The sequence below is a fragment of the Fragaria vesca genome, linkage group LG3 (assembly GCF_000184155.1).
Source record: "Fragaria vesca subsp. vesca linkage group LG3, FraVesHawaii_1.0, whole genome shotgun sequence".
In the NCBI taxonomy this organism is placed as follows: domain Eukaryota; kingdom Viridiplantae; phylum Streptophyta; class Magnoliopsida; order Rosales; family Rosaceae; genus Fragaria; species Fragaria vesca.
Window position 1 is genome coordinate 4,362,961 of NC_020493.1, and position 25,023 is coordinate 4,387,983.

Genomic DNA, 25,023 nt, shown 5'->3' on the forward strand with positions numbered 1-25,023 from the left:
TTTTTTTCTTATTTTTCAAGTTTTTTTCATTTGAAAACAAGATTTTCGGCCTCATTTTTTCTTTTTCCAGTTGAATTTATCTGGACCTTTAATTTTAAAGGAAATTAAATCTGGGCTGCAGATTTTTTAACCGTTAGAGGACCAGAGCCGAGCTCACATAGGATGACCCACACCAGTCCAACTCCCTTCATCACGTGGTGGGTGCGTCGTCTTCTTCCGGTCGTTTTCTTGTCTTCTAGCACGCGTCTGGTCCTGCTTGGCGTTCCCGCGCGTTGCTCTGCAACTGCCTCTTTCCTTCACATGCAGCTGCTGGCTCATGGGTCCCGCGCAAGTTGCAAGTGGGTTTCCTCCTTCACAGTCGACCCATTTTGGGTCGGGAAACTAGTAGGAACCCATTTTAGGTATAGGTTTGGATTGTTGGAGATGAGTTTTTTTTTGGGTTTTGAGTATAGGTGTTGGAAAGTGTATTTTACCGTTTAATTACAATTGATCTGTTAGGATATTAGAATAGATGTGCTAGATATTGTATCATATTGTAATAGGTATACTAGGGATTACTAGCTGTAGTTACCCTATTAGTTTCCTATCTTGTTGGAGACTAATCTTGCTGTACAAGGCTACGATGTATATATTGTTGCATATCAATGTAAAGTTATTCATTCTGTCATATTATACTTATCTATATGGTATCAGAGCACAACGCTCTTGGACCAAAATTATCATAATATTTCTGATCAGTTGGTGTTTCTTTGAGAAGTTTTGATTTATCTTTTGTCTATCATGGCTTCAGTTCATTTTACCATTCAGAAACTTCAAGCAATTGCCCCTCATCTTACCGCTGAACAATGCTTACATATTATGGCATTGGTAAAAAGTAAGCATATTTTTTCTCAAGCAAACGATATAGGTTTACCGCATTCTTCATCAAATTTGTTACCAGTCGCTCCTAATCGTTGGATTATTGATAGCGGAGCAACTCATCACATTACTTCTTCTTCAAAATTGTTGATGAATATTGATCAGAATCCTTCTCTGGCACCAGTTTCTTTACCTAGTGGAGCCACGGCCGGAACTACTATGACCTGTTCCATTCGGCTTAATGATTTATTCCAATTAAATAATGTTCTCTGTGTGCTGAGCTTCAAAGTTGATCTTATGTCTGTTGGAAAGACAATTGATGACTTACATTGTTCAGTGACTTTTTTTCCGTCTTGGTGTATTTTACAAGACTTGGCTACGAGGACGATGATTGGTGTGGGTAAGCGACGTGGTGACCTCTATTACCTTGTGGCTTTGGCTTCTACTTCTCCTTCTTCCCACTTTACTTGTAATCTCATGATTTCTTCTGATCTTTGGCACCGTCATTTGGGGCACCCTTCTTCTGCTCGTCTACAATATTTAGCCAATAGTAAGCTAAATTTTTCTTTTGATTCTAGTCATAAATGTGACGTTTGTCCATTGGCGAAACAAACTCATCAACCTTTTTTCCGTAGTTCAATTTCAACCTCCAAGTGTTTTTCCCTTATTCATTGTGATATTTGGGGCCGTTATAAAACACCCTCTTATTCTGGTGCTAATTATTTTTTAACTATCGTTGATGATTTTTCCCGTTTTACGTGGGTATTCTTGATGCGTCATAAAAGTGAGACACAAACAATACTTCGTCAATTTTTCAGTTATGTTGCTACTCAATTTAAACACCAAAAATCCAACAATTCCGTTCTGACAATGGTGCTGAGTTCCTTTCTTTACAAAAATTTTCCTCGAACAAGGAGTAATTTTCCAACATTCTTGTGTCTATACACCCAACAAATGGTGTTGTCGAGCGAAACACAGACACATTCTTGAAACAGCTCGTGCTCTTCGTTTTCAATCTCATCTACCTATTTCTTTTTGAGGTGAATGTGTTCTCACTGCTGTCTACACCATTAACCGTCTTCCACTTTGTTACTCAACAAGAAAACTCCATTCGAAATACTTTACAACAAGCCCCCCGATTATTCTCGTATGCGTGTTTTTGGTTGCGTTGCCTTTGCAAAATCTATCAATCCATCATCAAAATTTGCTCCTCGTGCACATAAATGCATCTTTGTTGGATATCCTATAGGTCAAAAGGCTTACAAATTGAACAATATTGAGACCAAAAAGATCTTTACAAATCGAGATGTGATTTTTCTTGAAGATACTTTTCATCATTCAGCACCTATTGTCAAACCCATTGAGCCCACTCCACAGGCCCAGCCCATTCCTCTTCCTTTTGACTTTGATCCTTTCTTACTCAATCAATCCTTTTCCACACAGAGCACGTCTTCTTCCTCTCCTTTCCCAACTCCAACGACATCTCCTCACCCCAATCCGCCGCTGCCTTCACCACCTACTTCGCTGCCTTTTCCACCACCCCATCCGCCTTCACCTCCCAATCCGTTGCCCTCTCCACCACACGATCCGCCGCCCTCTACACCACCCAATCAGCTCCTTCCATCCGATTTCAGAACCTCTATTCACCGCCCTCCAGTCCCAACAGCTATCGCCGGCGACCATCACAGCGACGACGTCTTTCAGGGAGACGGCGTCTCTCACGGCGTCGACGTTGAACCCGTGATTTTCCAGCCACAAGCTATCGTCCCTCCAATTCCCAATCCTCCTATTCCCGATTCCAATCCTGTCATTCTTTCCGATGATGTTGAACCTATTCCTGCCCTCCACCGATCCTAGCGCCCAAGAGAAGCCAATGTCCGCCTCCGTGATTACGTCTGCTCGCAGGTGATTCTGCCTCCACACCACCATTCATCTGCCTCACCAAGTCCTCCACCAGGTACGAGGTATCCTCTCTGTCATTATTTATCTTATGATCGGTATTCACCTGCACATCTCAATTATGTTGCTAATGTGAGCCGGGATGAAGAACCGGAATCTTATGATGTTGCTGCAGCCGATCCAAAATGGAAGGAGGCTATGACTTCCGAGCTTCAAGCTCTTACTGACAATCAGACATGGAGTCTTGTTCCTTTGCCTTCTGGAAAACGTCCAATTAGTTGTAAGTGGGTCTACCGGATCAAGCGCAAAGCTGATGGTTCTGTTGAGCACTATAAAGCTCGCCTTGTTGCTCGAGGTTTCACTCAAGCTGCTGGTATAGATTATCATGACACTTTTTCCCCTACTGCCAAAATGGTAACTGTCCGCTGCCTTCTTGCTATTGCTGCTAGTCAGAATTGGTCTTTGCATCAATTAGATGTTAATAATACTTTCTTAAATGGTGATTTGTTGGAAGAAATATATATGTCCCCTCTTCCTGGTCTTCGGCGACAGAGGGAGAACCTTGTGTGTCGCCTTCACAAGTCGTTGTATGGCCTTAAACAAGCCTCTCGACAGTGGTTTTCTAAGTTCACATAAGTTGTTCTTGCTGCTGGTTTCAGTCAATCCAGAGCCGATTATTCCTTATTTGTTCGAAAAGATGGTGCATCTCTCACTGTCTTATTGATATATGTGGACGACATTTTGATCACAGGAAACAATATTGAGTCTATTAATGCTTTAAAGCAGTTTCTTCATACTCGTTTTCGTATCAAGGATCTTGGTGATTTGAAATTTTTCCTAGGTATTGAGATAGCTCGTTCCAAGAAAGGGATTTATATATCCCAACGTAAATATGCCTTGGAAATCATTAAAGACAGTGGTTATTTGGGTGCTAAGCCAGTTGATTTTCCCATGGAAGAGTGCAAGCTTTCAAACAAAGTAGAACCACTCAAAGATGCAGCAGCATATCGACGTCTAGTTGGCCGATTGATTTACTTGACAATCACTAGACCCGACATCACATATTCAGTGCATGTTCTGAGTCGATTTATGCACGAACCTCGTCAACAACACATGGCAGCAGCCCTTCGGGTAGTTCGATATTTGAAATCTGCTCCAGGGCAAGGTCTCCTTCTTCAGGCTAATAATTCTTTAAATTTGAGAGCTTTTTGTGATTCTGATTGGGCGGGTTGTCCCATTACTCGGCGTTCTACTACTGGTTATTGTGTATTCTTGGGTAATTCCCTGATTTCATGGAGGACAAAGAGGCAGAAAACAGTTTCTCTATCAAGTGCAGAGGCCGAATATAGAGCTATGGCAAGTACATGTTGTGAACTTACTTGGTTGCGATATCTATTGAAAGATTTACACATGGGTATTTTGGGTCCTGCTGTTTTACATTGTGATAATCAAGCAGCCTTGCATATAGCTGCAAATCCGGTGTTTCATGAACGAACAAGGCATATCGAAATGGATTGCCATTTTATTCGAGATAAGATTCTACAAGGCCAAGTTGTTACTCGATTTGTTATCTCTTCAAAACAATTGGCGGATGTGTTCACTAAACCTTTGGGCAAATAGAAATTCAAGTCACTTGTCTGCAAGTTGGGAGTTCTTGACATTCACTCTCCAACTTGAGGGGGAGTGTTGAAAAGTGTATTTTGCAGTTTAATTACAATTGATCTGTTATGATATTAGAATAGATGTGCTAGATATTGTATCATATTGTAATAGGTATACTAGGGATTACTAGCTGTAGTTACCCTATTAGTTTCCTATCTTGTTGGAGACTAATCTTGCTGTACAAGGCTACGATGTATATATTGTTGCATATCAATGTAAAGTTATTCATTCTGCCATATTATACTTTTCTATAATAGGTATGGGTATAGCAACCCTTGTTGGAGATGCCCTAAAGACTTGATACTACAATCTAATAAGAAATCTAAAAGACTTAACATGAGCAAAACAATAAATCCAAAAGACTTAACAGGAACAAAACTAACTGAACAGAATTCAAAGACAGAATTCAAAAAACGTCAGGGCAGTCAATATAGGAGTTGGGACATGTTGAGCCTCATGATGTACCCCTCCACAACCCAAGTCAACTTGTGAAACAATATGGCCTGAGGTTGACGATCCGGCAAAAAATTTCATAAAACGACAAGCTTGTTATCCTAAATTATAGTCACAATTTAGTATTTACTTTGAAAATGAAATGGAGGATGAGAAAATTCCAGAAACTTTTATTTTCCTACACCATGATGGTGCTCTCCCTTTCAAGGGATAACATATCAAATCAAAGCATAACAGAGGCACTTTAAAGTAGTTTGTTCCCAAACTTTATAGTGCTTAAATTTACTTAGGTAAGCAAACTTTAGAGCACATCTAGTCTTGGGTGCCATTGCCATCCTAATCACCATGTTGAACCCTCATGACATCGATCTATGTATTACTTCCCATCGAGTTTGCGGGCAAAAATTCCCCTGTAGTCTGCAACACCTACATTCTCTTGAACAATGCTGGTCTCTCTGGAGTAATAAGGCTCGGAGCAGGACCCAGGTCTCCTCCCAAGTTTGGACTGTAAAAAGTAGCTATCGACAGCCTCTCCTTCTCCTGGTTCACCGTAGCCCGATGCTCAATGCTACGGTAAATTCCATTCGTCACAATCTGTTGAGACGTGAAGATATACATTATGATCATATTTCGTATGCAAAAGGTGTTGCGTTTAGTGCCTTACCTCCAAAATATCTCCGACGTTGACGATGAAAGCATTGTTTAGGGGTTTAATCGGAGTCCACCTTCCATCTTTCCTAACCTGAAGACCTTCCATTTCATTCACTTGGAGGAGGATGGTCAATCCAACAGGATCTGAGTGAGGGTTAAGGCCAATGACAAGCTCTGGTTGCTTACATGGTGGATAATAGTTCATCCTAAAGATTTGAGTCCCTTGGTCAAACAACTCTCTCATATAATTAGCTTCCACTCCCAGTGCTTTTGCCATGAGGTCAAGAATCTTCTTGGCAAGATCTTCTAGTTCCGCTGAGTACACTTCTAGGTCATCTCTACATATCAGTGTAGTTTAACGTTAAGAATTCTAATGATCCAAAGTATATATAATGTCTGGAATAATTATTAACAATCTGACAATATAACATATGTCTACGAAAAACAGATCGAAGACCTTAATTGTTGAGGAAGCTTGGGGAATAAATGTGGCTTCCTGAAATGTTTTGGGAGTGAGATCAAAAAGAACATGTCTGACCAATTAAGTTTCTGGTTCTCAGACACAACAAATGCTTGTCCAAAACCCTCCATATCTTCTGGCTGCTGCCAAAACTGTTTCTTCTCTTCCATTGGGAGACTGAAGAACTCTTTGATCCCCGACTTCACACTCTCCAACAAAGGTTCACCAACTCCATGGTTTATCAACTGCAATTAGACATAACAATGCATACATGGTTTCACTTGGAAATTATTAAAGGCACGGTAAAGTGCTTATTGCTATTGAAATTGAGATTTTTGGACCTCGGGGTTCCCTGCATAGGCAACGATCATTTTAGCAAAATCTAGTTGACGGAAACTATAGTGTCATTATGGTTCCGGTTATCGAATTAGGAAAAATGCATGAAAAGTTTGTGAAAATGTTGTTTAAGGCTATGGGAACTCTCTGATTTCTCTATAATTCGTCTGCATATGTATTATGTAATTCATTTATACGTACCTGGAAGAAACCCCATTGTCCGCAAGCAAGGTGGAACTTCTGCAGCTCTGCTGGCATGGTTTCATCTGAAAGTAACTTGTTCATGTCGATCACTGGTACTTGGGGTACGGGTAGAGAAGTAGCCATCTCAGAAATGAAGGAAGGATCTTGATCAGGGCGAACATATCGCTGTGGGACTGTAGTTAATGGCTGTTTTGCAAGCTCCTGAACACAAGGCACAGGAAGAGAGCTCCCTAGCTTTGTTAATGCTTCCATTGCTCCAAACTCGGAGACAAAGTTCTTTTTGATGAATAATGAGCCATTTGCATCATATATAGGAACCGTGGATTTGAGTCAATTGTGAGTATGTAGTACGTGCCACCTGTGTACTACGTGAATAGAACACGAATTCAAGTAGTTGAGAATTTCGTTTGGTAAAGCGGGTCACCGTTCAGAACGGATAGATAATTGTTGATCCTTGAAGGTTAGGTGCTTCTGATTCCTTGATATTTTGATGTAGTCGGCACTCAAAAACAAAATTAAACAAAACAATAATGTTTAATTAAAACACTCTAGATAAGTTTGCTTGAAAGGGTTCTCCTACAAGTTTCATTAGTACCTTAATGTTTGGTACACAGGACTCTTTATGCTCACCTTAATTTCTAAAACAATCTTGCATTCCTTTAGCTCGGCTTGTCTTATATTAGTACATACCCATGTTTGGTGATTCATAAGACTAAAGACTAGAACAGAGAGAATAACTGTTCACAGGGAAGAACAATATCAGAGAAAAAGAACACCATGCCCATTGATTGTTAAAAGAAACTCCAAATGCTGTTTTATTTGGTTTACACTTTCAAAAAATCAACAAGCACAAACCATCCAACATCAAAATTAGATCCTAACCTCATCTTGCGAGCAAGATAGCCATCAAGCCAATTAGTAACTGCTGCACCAACTATCCACACAGAGAGCTACAAAGATACCCATTGACTGGTGCGGTAGAACAAGAGCATAGGAGAATCAATTGGTGACATGATTGATTATTAAAGATGAACTCTGTAAAAGATCGAAAGAGAAATCTCACCTTGCAACAAAAAACATCCCTCAAACCCAGAAAAGAAAAGGAGGAGGCACAAACATGAAATTGATCAATTCATACAAATTTCGAGTTACCCAGACACAAAATCGGTCAAACTCAAGCTACCCATACACCAAATCTTTCAAATTTGCATCTCATAAACAAATGACAGAAGAGAAAGAAAGAAGAAGGTAGAAGGGCTGAGAGTGGGAAAAAAGAAGAAGAGAAAGCTTATGATCAACACCGAAAAAGAGTAGATCATGAAGAGCGTGCTGAGAGAGAATGACGAGGCTGAGGCGAGGAGAAGAGAAAAACGAAGAGAAAGAGGCTGAGAACACTGGGGAAGCAGAGAAGGGAACGATGATACGTAGTCCGCCCAAAATTGGGGTGACTATGTAAAAGGCCAAAACGGGACGCGGGACTACCTATACTCATTTAATTCAGTCCTGTGTTCCTCTAAACATGGGTTTCGGACTATTTTTTTACCTATGCTAGTCTAATCCCTGTTAATCAGGTGTAACAAACGTCACCTAAATATCTGCGTGCTACGGGTCCAGGGTCCAAATCAAATGCCAAGATCTATGTACTATGAAAACAAAATCCAGAAAAGAAAGGCCAAAGCTAGCAAAACATACATGATAGTATACGGATAATACATACAACATACATATCATGTACATTTGTCTAAACCCTAGAACGCCTACACTCCCTTGGACGTCCCTGAGGGAATCGCTTCAGATCAGTGCAATAGTTATATATCATGTGGTACCTCTGCACCCATCTCAGTCTTCTTCGGCCAGGTGCATCAAGCCCTTGAGTCTGCCATCCATTGTTATAGTTCATGCCCAAGCCATATGGTCTAGGGGTACTTCGGCCACTGGCACACGACAAAGAACCCCGAGACCAAACACAGGCATTGGCATTGAAGCCTTTGTAGTATGCTGTGAATGGAGCTTTGGACCAGTCGGTTTTGATTAGCCCGCCTCTTGTTGCCCACTGGTCCGCGTTCCATAGACTCGAGTAGAGCTTCATGGGTTGCTTCTTGGGGAAGCCAACCCCAATTGCTTCCTCATTGTTGAACACTCTTATGGGTGTGTTGTCCACTAGGAATCTGTACGTGGATATACAAAATCAAACATGCATGATGTTTAGTTCAGGGAAGGACTTTATTAAATGGGGGTGGAATATAATGAACAATATGATTATAAGACAAAGAGGCTGGCTAGGAACTTGTCGAAAGTGATCCTAGCTAAACGAAACAAAGCTGAAATATATTATTCTGGATCTAGAAAAACGTGTCTAACGAGTAATGAACTTGTAACACTTTCGACAATTCATAACGAGTGAAACTACAAAACAAAACCTACTACAATGAGTAATGTGGGTGGAGAAAAATTTACTGTTGATCGATCTAGTATGATTTTGTCCTATTGTGCAAGTTACTCTAAGAACTTTTGACTGCTTGGAAAATAATCCTTATCCGAGAAATTAAAGTCCTAGTTCTTGTGTAGCTTCAGTATGCTCGGCTTGCATGTTATAGTTACGGCATGTGAGAAAAGTAAACTATACGATCATAACTTCCTAAGGTTGATCAGTTTAGCTTACTAGCTAGCTAAGAGGAGCTAAGTACATATATCTTACATGATACGTTGGGGATTCCACAGGATTGAGTATGTATGAAAGTTTTTTGTTGGGTCGAACCATAGGTGGAATTGTTGCTCTCTATCCCCTTTCCCTTGCGTGTAAACGTTTGTATGCACAATATAAGGATCTCCACTCAAGTTCCCCAAGAACTCGAAATCAATCTCATCGTGATTCGGCCCTTGTGAAGATAACTGCCAGCAAAAAAAGACAGATCGAGTTTACAATAGTTGAACAATCAATGACATGCAAACTAGAGAGTACATTATATATCTTTGTATATACTAAAAACAATATGATGTCCACGTACACTCTAGATAAATCTCCAAGTTTGGATGGAAGAGCCGACTTTGTATAGAAGTACTTACATAGTAAGCGGTGACGGTGCCGGCGGAGTTCCCGGCGACAAGCTTGAGCTGCATGTCGATTCTGCCGAAGAGATATTCTCTTTTGGACTGAAACCCAGAGCCAGAGATTCGGTCGAGAGAAAGAGTGAGGAGGTTTCCACCATCGAGTATCTTAGCTCGATGATCACCCCAAGTTAGGTCGAAGTCCCGGTAGAAATTACCAGCTGAAGCTGCAGCCATGAAGGGACAACTGACAGACAGAAAGAACAAGACGATCTTCAACATCTTGCCAACTCTATCACAATTGTAGGGCGCCACCATTCGTAATACAGAAAGGGTCCGAGGAATATTACAGATTGTATTTATGGCGATTTTGATGTGTGTGTATATACACAGACAGAGACACTCACACAGTCATTCACATATATGGAAGCTAAGAATGCATTTGTAGAAAGCTAAGAGACAGATATAGATGCAAAAGTGACGCGTGTAGTAACAAACACACACCAGGTCACAACTATACACCGAAGGGAATGAGCTGGAAATGCTTAGAAGCATTAGCTAATTTCAGAAGTAATAATTGTCTCGTAGCTGTTGGCAACTCTCAAAGCTCTGGCTTTGCTTGATAATTATGTATGTGGCTTTCAGCAAGTGACTGGATAAAGATTTAGCCGTAGTAGGCGGCAGACGGATTCGGGAGAATTTATATCGGCAAGATGGATCCAGAGTTCCAGACTAGTAACTTATTTTGGGGTTTGGCTGCTGTACAATACAGAAGGTTACGTAGCAGACCGTGAACTATTAGATCGTTTAGCAATTTAGAAATTAAAACGATCTAATGGTTCACGGCTTGTTGTACAGCATGCGATACTGCATAGCAGAAATTTCTATAATTGTGTACATATATCTAAAACTCACCTTTTTTTTCTTGTTTTCCTTTTTTCTGTTTGTTAGCTTAATTTTGGTATATCCATTTGCAGATATTTCGATGAACGATCTCTACCTCGTATTGGTTTTTTCTTTTTCCCCAAACTATAATATAATATAGTGAATGGTTGATATAACGAATTTTGAATCACATATTATATAAGCTACAGTTCATAGTGAATTAGAGTTTACTTAAATCTAAAACGTAAATATATGAAACAAAAGGTGCACTACGTACTTTGAAATACATTCGGTACTTTGGTACTAGTGATCGTAGTTCTTTCACAAATTAGGGTTTTCAAACATAATTCTTATTGATCTACGACCTTGTATCATATAACTGGGATTTGATTGGATTTTGTTAGTGTGTGTATATATATATATATATCGAGCTGTTCTGATCATACTTTATCCCTAATTAACTAGTAATTAAATTAGCCTTTGAAGTATATGCAAAGCACTTTGAGTGCATAATTCATATATATTGCATTGAATGGTTGTGTTTTCTTACGGAGCAAATTTCCACCGATCATTTTTTATAGCTTTGAAAGGAGGAAAGATTGCTTCAGATTTAGGCTAGCAATGCAGAGATCGGAGAATACACGTGAATTACATAACTTGCATTGTTTCAATACAAAAGTTCTTTAAATATATAAAAGCACTTGTATCTATCTTGCTTGTTCTCTGGATTATGTTTATGTGGAAGCACAAGGGCGAGGGCTATATCTGGGCAGCCCTTACGTGTCTGGGTTTGGAGGTGAGTTCACACAGCAGCTGCTGCTATATACTGACAGAATCAATGCATGGCGGCAGGGTCCTATAAGATATGCTATTAACTTACGTAGTAGCCAGCTAACTTAGAATATATAGTCGATCATGACACTTCTGCATGCAGCTGGCCGGCCGGCGCAGACAGACTTATATTAAAAGCAGCGCACCGGTGCTAACTTTCTTCTGGTTTTGCGACTTTGTCCCTAGTTCTTGGTAATTTAGGCCACTAAGTAAATATATATACCACTCTAAACATACAATCTGAACTAGATTAGAAGTAACTAATGGATATCTCCATCTATGCATCGAAGAAACCAGCTTCATGACTCCATGAATAAGGATATATATACGGGTTTTATCTGTTATACCGAACGGTATAACACACTATCACTAAATGAGGTCTTGTTCTGTAGGGGGTCCAGCAGGGAGTAATTGATTTTAAATTTGGTCATAGAATTTCAGCAGGCAGAATTTCCTTATATATAGCAATTAGAACTACATTAATCTAAGCTAAACAAATCAAATCAAAGTTTTTTTTTTTTTTCAATGATTTAACAAATCAAATCTTAGAGTTGAAAAAGAGACAAAGAGTATTATGTCAACAACAAAACAAATGTGGAAGATAGTGAAGTGGACCCCACCAGCCTGTTAGGCCCACGAAAATTGGGCTTCCGCCTAGGCCCACACCATGTCCGCCTAGCCCGCATATTTTTTTATTGTATTTTTTCCTTTGAAAGATGGACCCCTCGGCCTGTTTAAGCCCACGCCAACTGGGCTTCCGCCTAGACACACGTCATCTCCGCCTATCCCGCAGATTTATGATATCAGTGTTCCATCCAACATCTGATATTTCGCCACGTGTCATCTGAACTCTAACAAGAAATAGAAAAAGGAGACAGAGAGAGAGAGAGAGAGAGAGAATCAAAACGCGAGAAAACACGAACGAAACGGCAGTGAAAGCGAAGCCCTAGAAATCTCGAAGCCCTAGAAATCTCAACCATGGTGGTGGAGGAGGCAGCCAAGACTATCTCAGCTTCAGAGGATCAGAGCAAGACGGAGTCGAACAACCCTAAATCAATGCAAGACGAGAACGAGCTCGAAGAAGGAGAGATCGTCGGCGGCGGCGACGACGAGTCGTCGAAGATGTCGAAGCCGCAGCAGCACCCTCTGGAGCACTCGTGGACCTTCTGGTTCGATATCCCGTCGTCCAAGCCCGGCAAGTCCAAGCAAGAGGATTGGGGCAGCTCGCTTCGCCCGATCTACACCTTCTCTACTGTTGAGGAGTTCTGGGGGTCTGTGATTCTTTGATCCTCTTTTTCTTTTGTTATTCTTGATTATTATATTGAGGAAAGTTTGATTCTTTAGCTCTATTGTGTTTGCAATTTCTGAAATTGTTGTGATTGATTAGGGTTTAAAGATAAGGACATGAATATGTTTAAAGATTGAAATTCTCAGTTGAATTTTAAGGACATGAATATGTTGAACTCATTTATCGAATCAAAAGAGGATGGATTGATGAAGGCAATGCCCAAAGATTGAGTTTAATGGATGTTGAAATGGGGTTTACGGTTGTTTTCAGTAGAGTAAGTAAGGTTTTTATTTATTTATTTATTTATTTTTTATCTGTTAAACATAGCTTTAGGATAACGTTTTGGTCTGTGCATGTGAGGATATAAGAGTTCACCAGCTTGATAGATTTTTTGGATTATTTTGAATATACATTTCTCTCACAATAATACATGTTGAAAATATTATGTATACTTTGGTGTTGTGTTAGCTTCTTTTGTGTAAATGTGGATTCAGTAAGTGTTCCCATCTGATGATATGTAGATTTTTTATTTGTTATGTTGTTGACCACGAACCAAATTCTGTTCTAATCGGCTATAAAGCACTGAAATGAACAGAATTGGTTCTGAAATTTGTGGATAATTGAATCACTGTGTACGTGGAACTGCATATCTCATATCAGCTGGCAGTGATACTTGTGCCCTTCTGTTCATAGTTTCTTGATAATAACTTAAAGATTTGTTCTGCTTTCAGTATCTACAACAATATACGCCATCCAAGCAAGTTGAATGTGGGGACAGACTTCCATTGTTTCAAAAACAAAATTGAGCCAAAGTGGGAGGATCCTGTGTGTGCTAATGGAGGGAAATGGACTCTGACATTTCCTAAAGGGAAATCTGATAATTCCTGGCTGCATACGGTATGGTCTAATTGCAAGTGTTATTCTAGGTTAAGTTGTAGTTTTATGTGTTCTCTGATTTGTCTGTATTTACTGGTACCAGTTGCTGGCACTGATCGGGGAACAGTTTGATCATGGAGATGAAATATGTGGAGCAGTTGTCAATGTTAGAGGCAGGCAAGAAAAAATTTCAATTTGGACCAAGAATGCAGAAAATGAGGCAGCTCAGGTGATTGCTATGTCATACTCTATGTATTTGTTGGGCTGCTCTTAATCTATATATTGTGTACATGTTGCCTCTGAAGGACTCCAGAGGTCTTATATGAAAGCATACTGCCAACCAGAGTGGACTTCAATTGCCTATTCTCTTCATATTTTTCCCTAACCATAAAAAGTGACAACAGATATAGAATCAAAGTGAATTCCTCTATTTAATCACCAACTAGCTATTGCCTCTCAACTACTTCCTTGTTTTTTTTTTTTTTGGGTAATAGAAAACTATTTCCTTGTTTCAAATGATGAGATACTTCTATGTGAATCACATACAATCCCTTTCATTTGTTGCATAAACAAAGTATTCATCAACTAATGTATAAATAGAAGATCCCAAAAACTGCTTTTAAATCAGCAACATGGTAATTGCAGATTTGCATTCTATTCTCTCATATTTGCAGTTATGGATATGGGTTGTCTTTTGTAATCTACTGGGATTAGTCAACCAGGCTTATATTCAGAAAATTAATATGGGCACACCATAAGTATTCATACATTATAAATTTTACTATTTGAAGTTTGGCTGATGTCTCATATCATCTTTATTGCACAGATGAGCATTGGCAAACAATGGAAGAGCTTTCTGGATAGCAACGAAAATATAGGTTTCATATTTCATGTAAGTATTTCTTTCAATGTATTTTATCTGTTGATTTACTGAAATCATGTTGTCAAGTTAGAAAAGTACTGATTCATGTTTTGGTCGGATCGGCTGTGCAGGAAGATGCAAGACGGGAGAGAAATCCCAAGAATAGTTACACTGTGTGATCAGTATAGTGCTGTTTCTAGTACTCAATGTTTCTGAACCTGAGCATTGTATGCTTTAGTTGCGGGAGTGACTAACCAAGTTCCTGCTAATTGTTCCCCTTCCTCTCGTATGGCATAGTTAAACTTTCTTTAATGATAAGAATGAACATAGATGTTTCCTTTCTATTTCTGTTTTTCTTTTCCTATTGTTTTCTTGCATCTTGACCTGTTACATTAGAACCTAGTAGTAAATCTGCTGACCGACATTGATCACTCTCCTCACTCATTAACCCCAAAAGTTACTAGTTACCACACGAAGTCACCCACACAGGTGCCCCTCTAAGACTCCAACATTCAAAACCATTTCTACGTCTGTAGGTCTAGTGCACACAAATGAAGAAAGCCTAGTTTGTACATAGACTCGTCCACGGGTTGCCTTCCTCAGCAGCACGCTCTTCTGCAGGCTAGGTGGTCAGTCCTCTCTTTCCCATTCTGGTACCCTTAATGACCCATCTGCTCATACCTAGTCTCGCCTCCACGGTAGCGCCCTATGGTGTTCTTGAGCTTCAACGCTCTTGGCCCCGGTTCCACCAGTCTCCCTGCCATGCGTTGGCGTTCAGCTCTGCTTTTGTCTCTTGTGGATTACTTATTTCCTCCTCCGATGACATTCTTTCACTCGCTCTTTTTGAACTCGCTAATAAGCTACCTCTCACTTCTCACAGACGCTGCTTACTTTCTAACTGATGAGCTGGGACATCTATGCCAGGTGAAGGTTCATTCCTGCTTTGACGCCAGTTGAAGGTTCATTAATTTTGCCTCTGTATTACAGGACTGCGCAAAACTAATTTATGGATTCTAATAAATTGGTTCTCATCTGGCCAGCTCTATGATTTTACATATATATGACACTAATTTGCGAGCGAAGGTATTCCCTTGATTCTATGTGAATTCCTCTGGTTTGTTTGGAATATATTAGACGAAAAAGAGAATAAAACCCATAGTAAGGCAAGGCCAAAGTTCAAGTTCATTGGCATTTCTTTTGACCTTTCCTATGCATTGCATTCGGAAACCCATTTTTTCAATTAGATCATCCACATGAAGTTATAACCAAGTAATCAATCTAATTCAATTCATACCGGGTTTGGTACTACATTGGGGAACAAGAGAATGAATCTGTGGAGTAATACTCCAACGAAGTGACCAATCTCTTTTCATTCTTTTTTACCTAATATTTCATATATATACATTAGTGTATCACCTAATCCACTACCCAAGAATGTTCTTTATTTACAATGGTCTCCTTTCCCTCCCAAAACATCCCCAAGTAGGAAAACAGAAACGCATAAGATCATACATAATATAAGTCTGGAGCCAAGCTAGGTCAAGAATATCAAAAAATCTCCCCTTCTTCCCCTTCCTCCAATTCATCAACATCTACTGTATACTCGTCCTTGATAAACAAACCAAGTCGCTCCAGTGGTGATCGGAAGTGTGATCCCCAAGAGCCACCATGATACCCGGCTAACTTTTTAAGTTCCTCAAGGATATAGCAGTTCTGCTCAAAAACGACAGTCCTCTCCACCTGGAAGATATTAGTGATCATATTAGACCACAAAGGTACAAAAGATAATTACACCCACTAAGAAATGCACATAGAATAGAACAAAAGTCAACCTTTTCAAGTGCAAGACGAGCTTCTTCTCTTTCTCTTTCTTGTCGCTCCTTCAATTCAAGCTCAGCCTGCTTTTGTGCAGCAGCTTCCGCGGCTCTTATTTCAGCTTCAATCTTTGCCTTCTCTGTAATACAACAAAATTAAAATCATCAGTCAAAATACAGCGGGAGAGAGAAAGAGAGGGAGATTCATTAGCAAATGATTCATTCCCTTGATAGAAACAATCATATATCAAGAAACAAGTACCAGACATGATATATTCAAACCAGTTGTCAAGTAGTGCCACTAAAATACTCATACATCATAATGACAAAAAGGGAATGTTAAAAGACATGGCTGTTCCATAAATGCCAATTTTTCTAACAGGCACACGAGTAATATGGGCTTCGCTAACAATATACAGACTTCTAAAACAGATGGTTACATAAACAAAGTTCGAAGGCATATTCTAAAAACTCATCCAGAAAAAAAAATATAAAAAATAAATTCCTTCTGTAACCAAAAATAGAGAAGTTTTGTATTCATTATGATGTTTACCCAAAATTTCAACACAGTAATAGAAATATTGAGGCATTAAAGCAGGCAGCTGAATGGATTGAAGTGAGTGTCTAATCAATAATATTATATTAGCGCATATGGCTGTTCCATAGATGAGTAACACTTCAATAAGAAAAGTAAAAGAAGAGACATCCTACAATGTACAGACAAAAGAATAGAAAAGGAAAAAGTAAGAAGATATGTATAGATCACCTTCACGTTGCTTACGCTCTAATCTTGCCTTCTCTTGTTGCATCTTCAGTGGATCACTTCTATTACCCTGCAAATGAAGCAAACAGTATTTAGCAAATCAAACAGTATAAGAGCAGACACTGGCATCATCAGTTAATCTAAAATGCTGCAAACCAATGCATCCAACAAAACTTGCAGGATCTTTTATCAAATGAGAAGTCTTACTTGATCAAGAAGACTTTTCTGTTGAGCTTTCAAAATAGTATCCGCAAAGCGACTCTTCAGCATGGCAGCACGGAGAGCCTTTTTTGGTGATAGTGGAACACTAAAGATAGGAGTGCTCCATTCTAGAGAAAAATTGATAACGACGACTCAATAAGAGGTAAAAGGCCAAGTTCAAAGGTTGCAGGAAATAAAACCATAATTCAGACATTGCTAAAGGAAACTGACCTTCTCCAGAAGTAGCATCAGTGACAGGGGTTGTGAGATGAGAACTGGGGCACATGGTTTCCTCATCCAGAGCACTTACTGCCCCTTCAAATTCCAACATCATTCTACTACTCAGATCACTAATGCAAAACTGACTAAAAATCATATATTTGTAAAGTTATGTCGTCTCACCATCAGACTCTGGATCTGACTTTCTCATATGGGATGTGGAAGAGCTTTTTGCTTGACAATCCTGAAATTGAACAAAAGGTTACAGAGCATAATACTATTAAAAGAAAGTTTGAGGACGTCAAACATAAATACTGTCACACGTACCGGTCCGGGTACATAGGCAGTAGACAACTGATGATTTTGTTCTTTGCCTAATGACCTCTCAGGAGATATGTCTGAAACAAAAGCTAGAGAGAATTAATTTCAAGCAGATTCTAAAGAATGAAATGGGCAAGCAAATGAAATGATCAAACGACTAACCACTTGAGTGATTTTCAGTGCGTAGACTGCATTGGCATGTAATGTTGCAACATGTTCTACATTTGCTACCAACCAAGCTTGGTAGCTGCTTTGCACTTCTAGAGCCAGAAGAATGGCTGCCACCACTATTGCAGCCTACATGACACAATGTCAATCAGCTCTAAAGACTCTCAACTAGTTTTTCCTATGAATAGCACAAAGCAGAATTATGCATACTATACCTCTATCAATGTTCTTTCCCGTCACTTTTGCAGTAGAGAACTTGACTGTTTTGGCAAGCTTGACCTGTATAAACAAAGTAAATACAACTTAGACAGAGTAGCAAGATGCAAAGTTTTAGAATGGAAAAACAAGCAGATGAACAATTAACTGCACAAGAATTTACTTCAATGTTTAGGCATAAGAGATATACTGACTATAGCTTACCTCACTATCACTTGCACCAAGAGTTCCACCATTCTCTTTGCATGGGACTGAGCTTTTGGTCACTGATACATTCTGAAACGGAGTAGATTGATGGGAATTCAGTCTCCTATCAGTTATTTCAGATATTTTCTTAATATGCCCACACGAATTTTCCCCTTTGTCAACCTTTGAGCTTCCCTGACTCCACTTCACATCCAGAAGACTCCATTTCATCTCAAACTTTGTATTTAAGTCTTTTGCCATCTGATGAAAAGGATTGCCCGGAGGATTATAGAGCATGGCATTAGAAAAGGTCAACCTGACATCAGATGCGAACTCTCCAGCGCCAAAATACAAATTCCTATCCAGCTTTAATTTAATTGTTCCCAAATCCATGGGAGAAGAGATGACATCAAAATAATCAGGAATTTGTAGCTCAACAGGATCAACTGGTGTTCGGAAAGCCCAAGAGTCCTTATGAGAAATCAGTGTATTCAGAATTGTCGAACACTGACTCTTCAATTTACGATCCATCTTCAGCTTCTTCTCTCTCGGAGCCTCAATATCCCCTTGGGGTCCCCTCTTCTTCCCACCCGAGAGAGAAGATTGTGCAACAGAGCTCAAACTCTTGGCAGACACTGTATCCCCAAAGTCACGCGACACTTTCCCATCATCGGATTCTACTACTTTCCCAACCTCAGCTTCTACTCTTTTGCAGGAAAATTTGATCTTCAACTTGTTGCCCGAAAACATGGTTGTTTCTGTGGCAATCATACTGATAAACACTTCAAACAGAAGACGAACAAGGCCTGAATCCAAATTCTAATAAATCAGACAGCCATTCACAAAATTTAACCCTCAGCACAAATCCTCATTGCAAAATAAAAAAAACCGCATAACTGCACGAATTCGTAACTACTGTACTACTCATACTTCTACAGTACAATTGTACAAAATATATACAAACAGATACCCAATACATAATTGAAACCCAGAAGCTAGTGACTAGACTTCAAATTCAACTAAGCAAGTATAATTGCAGAAGATCAGTATCTATCAAATCGTCAAAAACCAAAATACCCAAATCGCTGACCCAAATCATGCCCTAGAAAGATCTAATTAGGGTTCCGAATCCGAGATCGGCGAGATAAGACAACTACGATTGCAAAATTCACCGAAATCCAAAACCGAAACGCGAAACCCTAGCTTAAATCAACCCGAATCGAAGCCCTAGGATCAAAAACAGCTAATGTAAGGTGAATCCGAGCGCAATTAGGGTTTGGAGAGCTTACCGAACTCGGATCTGAAGGTCGGTGACTCGACGGAGGAATACAGCGGCGGGAACCAGAGAGCGGGCTACGCGCCCTACGCCGCTCACGGCGTTTTTCGAATCGTATCGGACTGGAGAGAAGAGATAAGGGTTTTAGAGAGTGAGACTGAGATTGGGAAAAGAAGAAGAGTGGGAGCTTGTTACCGAGGTCGGGTCGGTTTTAGAGAACCACTAGGGTTTTTCGCTAAAAATCCATTTTATTTTGTCTTTTTTGTTTTTTTTAAGAGAAAAATAGATAGATATTTTGGTCCACCAAGGTAACAAGTGTTGGTTTGTAATTAGTTATTTACGGCGTAAAAGCCAGCAGCGAATATTCCTTTAGATCTTAATGTTCTAGATCATTGCTTTTCGCCTCCTATTTTAGATACTTTTTTTATTGGATAATTCCTATTTTAGATACTTAATTGTTCTAATTCCTATTTTAGATACTTATTAATTGTTCTCCTTTTGCTTGCTTAACGATTTCACTTTTCACTTCTGACCATGGTGAAAAAACGTGGGAAGGTAAAATTTTCGCCTTCCGAGGTTGCCGTCCAACGGATCGTTAAAAAAAAAAAAATCTAAAATAGTGGTCAGCCATACCACACTTGCTTAACCCCTTAGTTGAATGTCGCTAGGGATGAACAACCATAGTGTGTTTTGAATTTTAATTCACCAACACCCAAACTCAATGAACCATGGCATAACTAGGTCTCAAAATCACAGGTTCCTAGACTCATCTTTCACCAAAAGATTTCAAACCAATGTGTAGTTTGGATGCCGATAATGTACACAGACCACATTATATCAGGAAAAGAAGCATAAACTCAGATACGGGTTAGACCCAAATGATGTTAAAAAACGGTTGAAACTATAAAGATATGGTGCTAGCACTCACCAAAACAGATGGACATGAACTTGAGATACGCTGTATATGAAGTCTAATTTCATATTCGGAATTGATAGCCAGAAAAGTGTCATAACACCATTAAAATTCCACATCAAAACTAACAAAATATCAAAACAAATCTTCCATATTAGCTTAAGCTCTCCAGCAAGTACAGCAGCATAAAAACCAAAAACACTCCATTTAAAAAAGCGATGTTCCCTTTCCCTTCTTGTCTCCACCGATCTCGAAGTGCTTGCACCTCTGCAATAACAAAAGCAGAAAGGAGTTAAGAGGACTGTCACAATTCATGAGAGCAACCAAACAGAAGCGTATCTAAACTCAAACACTGACCTTGATTGGATGCTGAGAAACGTGCTTGCATCCCTGGCATTGAAGCCTTAGAACAATCTTCTTGGTAGTCTTGGCCTGTGTGGAAACGTTACAGTTAGCTCTATGATTACTACACATAAATAAATAAATCCATGACCAAATTAGTCAAAACAGAAATAGTGTAATCGAATCTGTTGAAAGCAGTACGAATGATCATACCTTCTTGTGAAAGACTGGCTTGGTCTGACCTCCATATCCAGATTGCTTGCGATCATAACGACGCTTTCCCTGAGCCGCAAGACTGTCCTTGCCCTTCTTGTACTGCGTCACCTTGTGCAAGGTGTGCTTCTTGCACTCCTTGCTCTTGCAGTAGGTCTTCTTTGTCTTGGGAACGTTCACCTACAACATTTCCAATTCTATAATCACCCCTCTACTCCATCCAAACACCAGCAATTACAAACAAAAAGAGAACATGTTCACTTCTTTGATCCTAGTCCAACAACCTATTAGAAACCCTATAACACAATGCATCGTCACTGTAGATTTAACACAATATAGAAAACTAAACAGTTTTGAGTTTTTATAACAGAATCAATTCTTTTTCCTAAGAAACCTAACCCAAGTTCTATATCAACTTCAATCTATCATATAGAGCTAATTAGTTGAAGTTCAAGCTATATCAAACCACGAAGAATATGAAATTTGAAGAGCATCGAATTGAAGATTGAATTTTCCACGCGAGGACTAAAGTAAACAGATCCAGAAACCCAAATCGAGGAAAAAAAGCTATGCCCTGAGACTATGAGATAGAAAGAGAAAGAGGGAGGTACCATGGTGAAGGCAGCGGCTCGATACAGAAATGTGTTGAGCGCAGCGAAAGCGGCCTAGACGGTGAAGCTGAAACCCTAGACGAGTGTGCGAGCTATCCTTCCGCTTTTATACTTGATTGGCTGGGCTTTAGGTCTGTTCTTATTTTCAAAATGGGTTGGGCTTTCTAGACTGATATAGAAGTTGGTCTCAGCATATCCACGTCATGTCTTTTCTCTTTTGCGATAGTCCTTTTCTTTTTGTTGAACCAGACTCCCCTCTTCATGAGTGTGCAGCAGGGTAACAATCTATTCTTGCTTCATTTTATGTTGAAATCCATAAATGTGTTATGCTACAATAGCTACATTGTTACGGCTTTAATCCGGTGTGAAATTCCATAGTAAATTTTGATATTCTACACTTACTTGTTAGAAGACGATGATATTATTAGAGCGTGTATTTTCAATATGTTTGTCGAGTTTCTTACTTTCTTAAGCTTATAACATTCTATTATAAAGTGAATATATTCATGAGTCCCTGAACCTTATTGGGTAGCACAAACAATGTGAACATCTGCACCCCATGTTGAGTGTATAAAGTATAAGGAGCTTTGAATGTATTTTCTTCCTTTAGCCCATTTATCATAAAACTAGTCCCCTTTCCCATCTTGACTATGATTTTTTCAGGGAAACTTTATGTTTTGCAACTTTAGCAACTTGAGTATTGCAGTTTTATGCTGTTACTCTGTTAGGGTTGGATGGTGATGGGGTTGAAGTAGTAGCATAGTGGCTTGACTTTGGTCTGTCCATTTCACTTTCAGGTCAGGAAATGACTGATTCCAGCCGCAAAACGCATTAAGCTTTTTCTGAATCTTTCCAGGAAGTCAAAGGAACATGGTGCAGCAATAGTGACACTACTTTCAGGTTTCGTCGAGGCTTTGCAGTTTGTCATGTAAAGTTTTCTGAATAATGCATGCTCATATAGGTTCAAGTCTGTTCTGAGTAACAAAACGGTCTACAGCTTATATACTCAAATTCAGCTCCATAAAAAGAACTGGAATAGGATTAAGAAACTGTTCATGGAGTTGCTTGTGTTGTATGACAAATATACCAACCAAACAAACCTGAACCACTTTGTACAAAACAAGGAATTTCAGACTCAACACAACTAAAATACTTACAAAATCTGGTACTACTTTTCACCTAATTCTTACTGGCCAAGAACGGAGTGGAAAATGATTTTTTTCCCCATGTTCTTTTTTTTCTGTTAAGGTGAAGCATCTTATTTAGTGTTGCTTCTCTTTCCAGATATGGGATCTCGATTGAAACCACTTCCTAGACAGGTACAAATGTCGCCTTTAGCAAATGAGCACCTCATTCGAGTTTGTTCAGACATATGTAATCAGGGGTTCTCTCAAGTCCTTTTTAGATATACTGTTGTAGTATAAGTACAAAGCCAACTGAACAATAGCCAAAATTGTTCCAATACCATTTGGAACCTGCACAAGAAATAACATAAAGTGAGATGTGTTTGCTGCCTTTAAATTTCTGAAATTTGCATGTTAGAACCGAAAATTGCTTTTGTTAGAGGGAAACACAATACTTACATATAGGAATGGATCTTCCTTGAACAATCCGTATGCAGCGAAAGAGAAGCTCATCAAGAAGGTTGCAAGTGAAAGATAGAATGGCATGAACTCGACGCTCCTTGTTTTGATCACCAATTTCTGAAATAATGGACATATGTTAAAACACATGTGTGATGAATGTGAAATCAAAGCAACTCAAAAATTGCAGTGTCTGAACAAAAGTTAAAAGAGATTTGTTCGCATGAACTTACTATGATAAACAGTGGTGAAGCGAACATTGAGATAAGTGAAACAACACTCAAATATCCGACAAATGTTTGCCTTTCATCATAGTCTAAAACTCTTAAGCTCACAAAGACTATCAATCCAAAAATAGCAAGAACTACCAGTAACAATCCCAGCATCCTCACCTACAATAGGCATTTTAAAGAGCAGATTATAAGCAGAGTTCCAAGAGGCATATCAATAAGAAATGAAAGTAGGCTTGTGGGAATGGCTACCTTAATTTCTTTTTCAGCATGAGCGATGTATATGCTTATGTAGATCAACTGGAAAACTGCTCCAAATGAATTGACTGTAGCCACCAATATGATCCCAGTCTTAACAACAGGCATGCCATACCAGAGGCATATCAAGCAATTCAGAAAGGCATATATGTAAGGCAATCCTGAAAATTGTTCCGTTGACTTGTTTCTGATGATTCTCTTAAATGTTGGTCTGTGAAACATATATAAAGATACACAAATCAATGGGGAAGTGATATGTTTCCGAAATGTTCATTTTTCTCATAAACTCCATAAGGACTTACATCGGTGAGACAAACAACACAAATGCAAAAATATTACCTGCAGTGGGAAAAAGGGTATCAGAATTCGTAGATAGGCACAGTTTCTCAGGGAGTATTGATAAGATAAGAGGACAAAACTTTATCCACTTGGTATAGAGCAAAACAATACAGATGCATATAAAAATATGAAGTCGAATGATGAGATTTACAGTATCATGACAATATACTGAATTTCAGATGTTGATTCCCATTAAAAAGAAGAAACATTGAGTCTGGTTTCTGTCAGATGTGGATTGATAAGGCATCATTGGTTAAGAAATTCAGATAATGTAAGTAACACTTTTGTGAAGTTCAACAGAAGAATTTTGGGTTACTGGAAAAATATGTCGGCACCATAACCAAATATTCTACACCTAAGCTGATTCTTGTGCATCTTAAATGGACAAAGACATGAAATTTCATCCCAAGTAAGCAATTAACGGCTCTCAATTCCAAGGAAATTTCATGACCCAGAAGAATTAATTCCAATTTCATTCAAAAGGGTTCGAGATTTTGGTACCCAGAAACCAGAAATCTAAAAATCAAGCACCCAAAATATCAATAATGGAAGAAGCATAATGATTAATGAATCAGAAACTACCAGCAATTCCAGCTGCATCACTGCAACCTAAATACACAGAAGACAACTCCATTGGCAACATGATCCCTCAAATCAAAGCAAATGATAAGTTTCTATTCAACTTTCACTCCACAACTACTCAACACCAGACAACAGCTCTCTCTTTGTTTCTTCTCTTGCAAATTTGTACACTTCATGATAAATGTCCCACAAGCAAAGCCATTTTATAACAAACGGGATTAAACGAAATTTAAACTAAAAAAAGGAAATGTCTTTCACACTTTGTGTAAGATAGAGAGAACTGGCACCCTTTATTATATACCTATCCAAAATCTATCAGATTTTTTCTGTGTCAAATTTGTAATAAACCCAATGGGCTTTCCCAACCATTGATTTTTCACTGCTCTACTTCTGTATATAGCAAGCACTGATTGAACTAAAAGTAGCATGTTTCACAGCTATGAAATAGAAATGTCATACTCATATACCCAAGTGG

General features: G+C 39.1%; 5 protein-coding genes and 1 pseudogene across 6 annotated transcripts in view; 1 reads left to right on the forward strand and 5 right to left on the reverse strand.

The window, feature by feature from the left end:
• The window catches only part of LOC101299458, a 15,083-nt pseudogene extending 8,308 nt beyond the window's left edge, over positions 1–6,775 (reverse strand). The window contains exons 1-5 of the transcript XR_184358.1: positions 6,521–6,775; positions 5,981–6,228; positions 5,537–5,861; positions 5,217–5,466; positions 2,414–2,711 (exon numbers count right to left, since the gene is read on the reverse strand). The product of XR_184358.1 is annotated as an uncharacterized LOC101299458 (transcript). The remainder of the gene's footprint in view (positions 1–2,413; positions 2,712–5,216; positions 5,467–5,536; positions 5,862–5,980; positions 6,229–6,520) is intronic.
• Positions 6,776–8,264: 1,489 nt separating this feature from the next.
• On the reverse strand, positions 8,265–10,003 carry LOC101307095 (probable xyloglucan endotransglucosylase/hydrolase protein 16-like). Its single transcript, XM_004293606.1, has 3 exons — positions 9,590–10,003; positions 9,222–9,415; positions 8,265–8,691 (listed from the first exon to the last, which is right to left on the reverse strand). Exons 1-3 carry the CDS (start codon positions 9,887–9,889, stop codon positions 8,265–8,267), a joined length of 921 nt encoding a protein of 306 aa, XP_004293654.1. The 5' UTR covers positions 9,890–10,003.
• A 2,170-nt stretch (positions 10,004–12,173) lies between these two features.
• LOC101306796 (eukaryotic translation initiation factor 4E-1-like) lies at positions 12,174–14,655 on the forward strand. The gene is made up of 5 exons (XM_004293605.1): positions 12,174–12,558; positions 13,307–13,472; positions 13,555–13,680; positions 14,278–14,343; positions 14,445–14,655. Exons 1-5 carry the CDS (start codon positions 12,266–12,268, stop codon positions 14,490–14,492), a joined length of 699 nt encoding a protein of 232 aa, XP_004293653.1. The 5' UTR covers positions 12,174–12,265; the 3' UTR covers positions 14,493–14,655.
• Positions 14,656–15,576: 921 nt separating this feature from the next.
• Positions 15,577–19,520, reverse strand: LOC101306502 (transcription factor GTE8-like). Its single transcript, XM_004293604.1, has 11 exons — positions 19,491–19,520; positions 18,220–18,973; positions 18,015–18,078; positions 17,794–17,928; positions 17,638–17,720; positions 17,494–17,554; positions 17,323–17,406; positions 17,098–17,219; positions 16,894–16,960; positions 16,146–16,267; positions 15,577–16,053 (listed from the first exon to the last, which is right to left on the reverse strand). The coding sequence occupies exons 2-11, from the start codon at positions 18,970–18,972 to the stop codon at positions 15,862–15,864; spliced, it is 1,683 nt and encodes a 560-aa protein (XP_004293652.1). The 5' UTR covers position 18,973; positions 19,491–19,520; the 3' UTR covers positions 15,577–15,861.
• A 919-nt stretch (positions 19,521–20,439) lies between these two features.
• On the reverse strand, positions 20,440–21,637 carry LOC101307377 (60S ribosomal protein L44-like). The gene is made up of 4 exons (XM_004293607.1): positions 21,557–21,637; positions 20,946–21,125; positions 20,748–20,822; positions 20,440–20,657 (listed from the first exon to the last, which is right to left on the reverse strand). The coding sequence occupies exons 1-4, from the start codon at positions 21,557–21,559 to the stop codon at positions 20,598–20,600; spliced, it is 318 nt and encodes a 105-aa protein (XP_004293655.1). The 5' UTR covers positions 21,560–21,637; the 3' UTR covers positions 20,440–20,597.
• Positions 21,638–22,701: 1,064 nt separating this feature from the next.
• On the reverse strand, positions 22,702–24,815 carry LOC101307671 (bidirectional sugar transporter SWEET2a-like). Its single transcript, XM_004293608.1, has 6 exons — positions 24,549–24,815; positions 23,930–23,966; positions 23,622–23,838; positions 23,373–23,531; positions 23,140–23,259; positions 22,702–23,031 (listed from the first exon to the last, which is right to left on the reverse strand). Exons 1-6 carry the CDS (start codon positions 24,607–24,609, stop codon positions 22,921–22,923), a joined length of 705 nt encoding a protein of 234 aa, XP_004293656.1. The 5' UTR covers positions 24,610–24,815; the 3' UTR covers positions 22,702–22,920.
• Between the last annotated feature and the right edge of the window lie 208 nt (positions 24,816–25,023).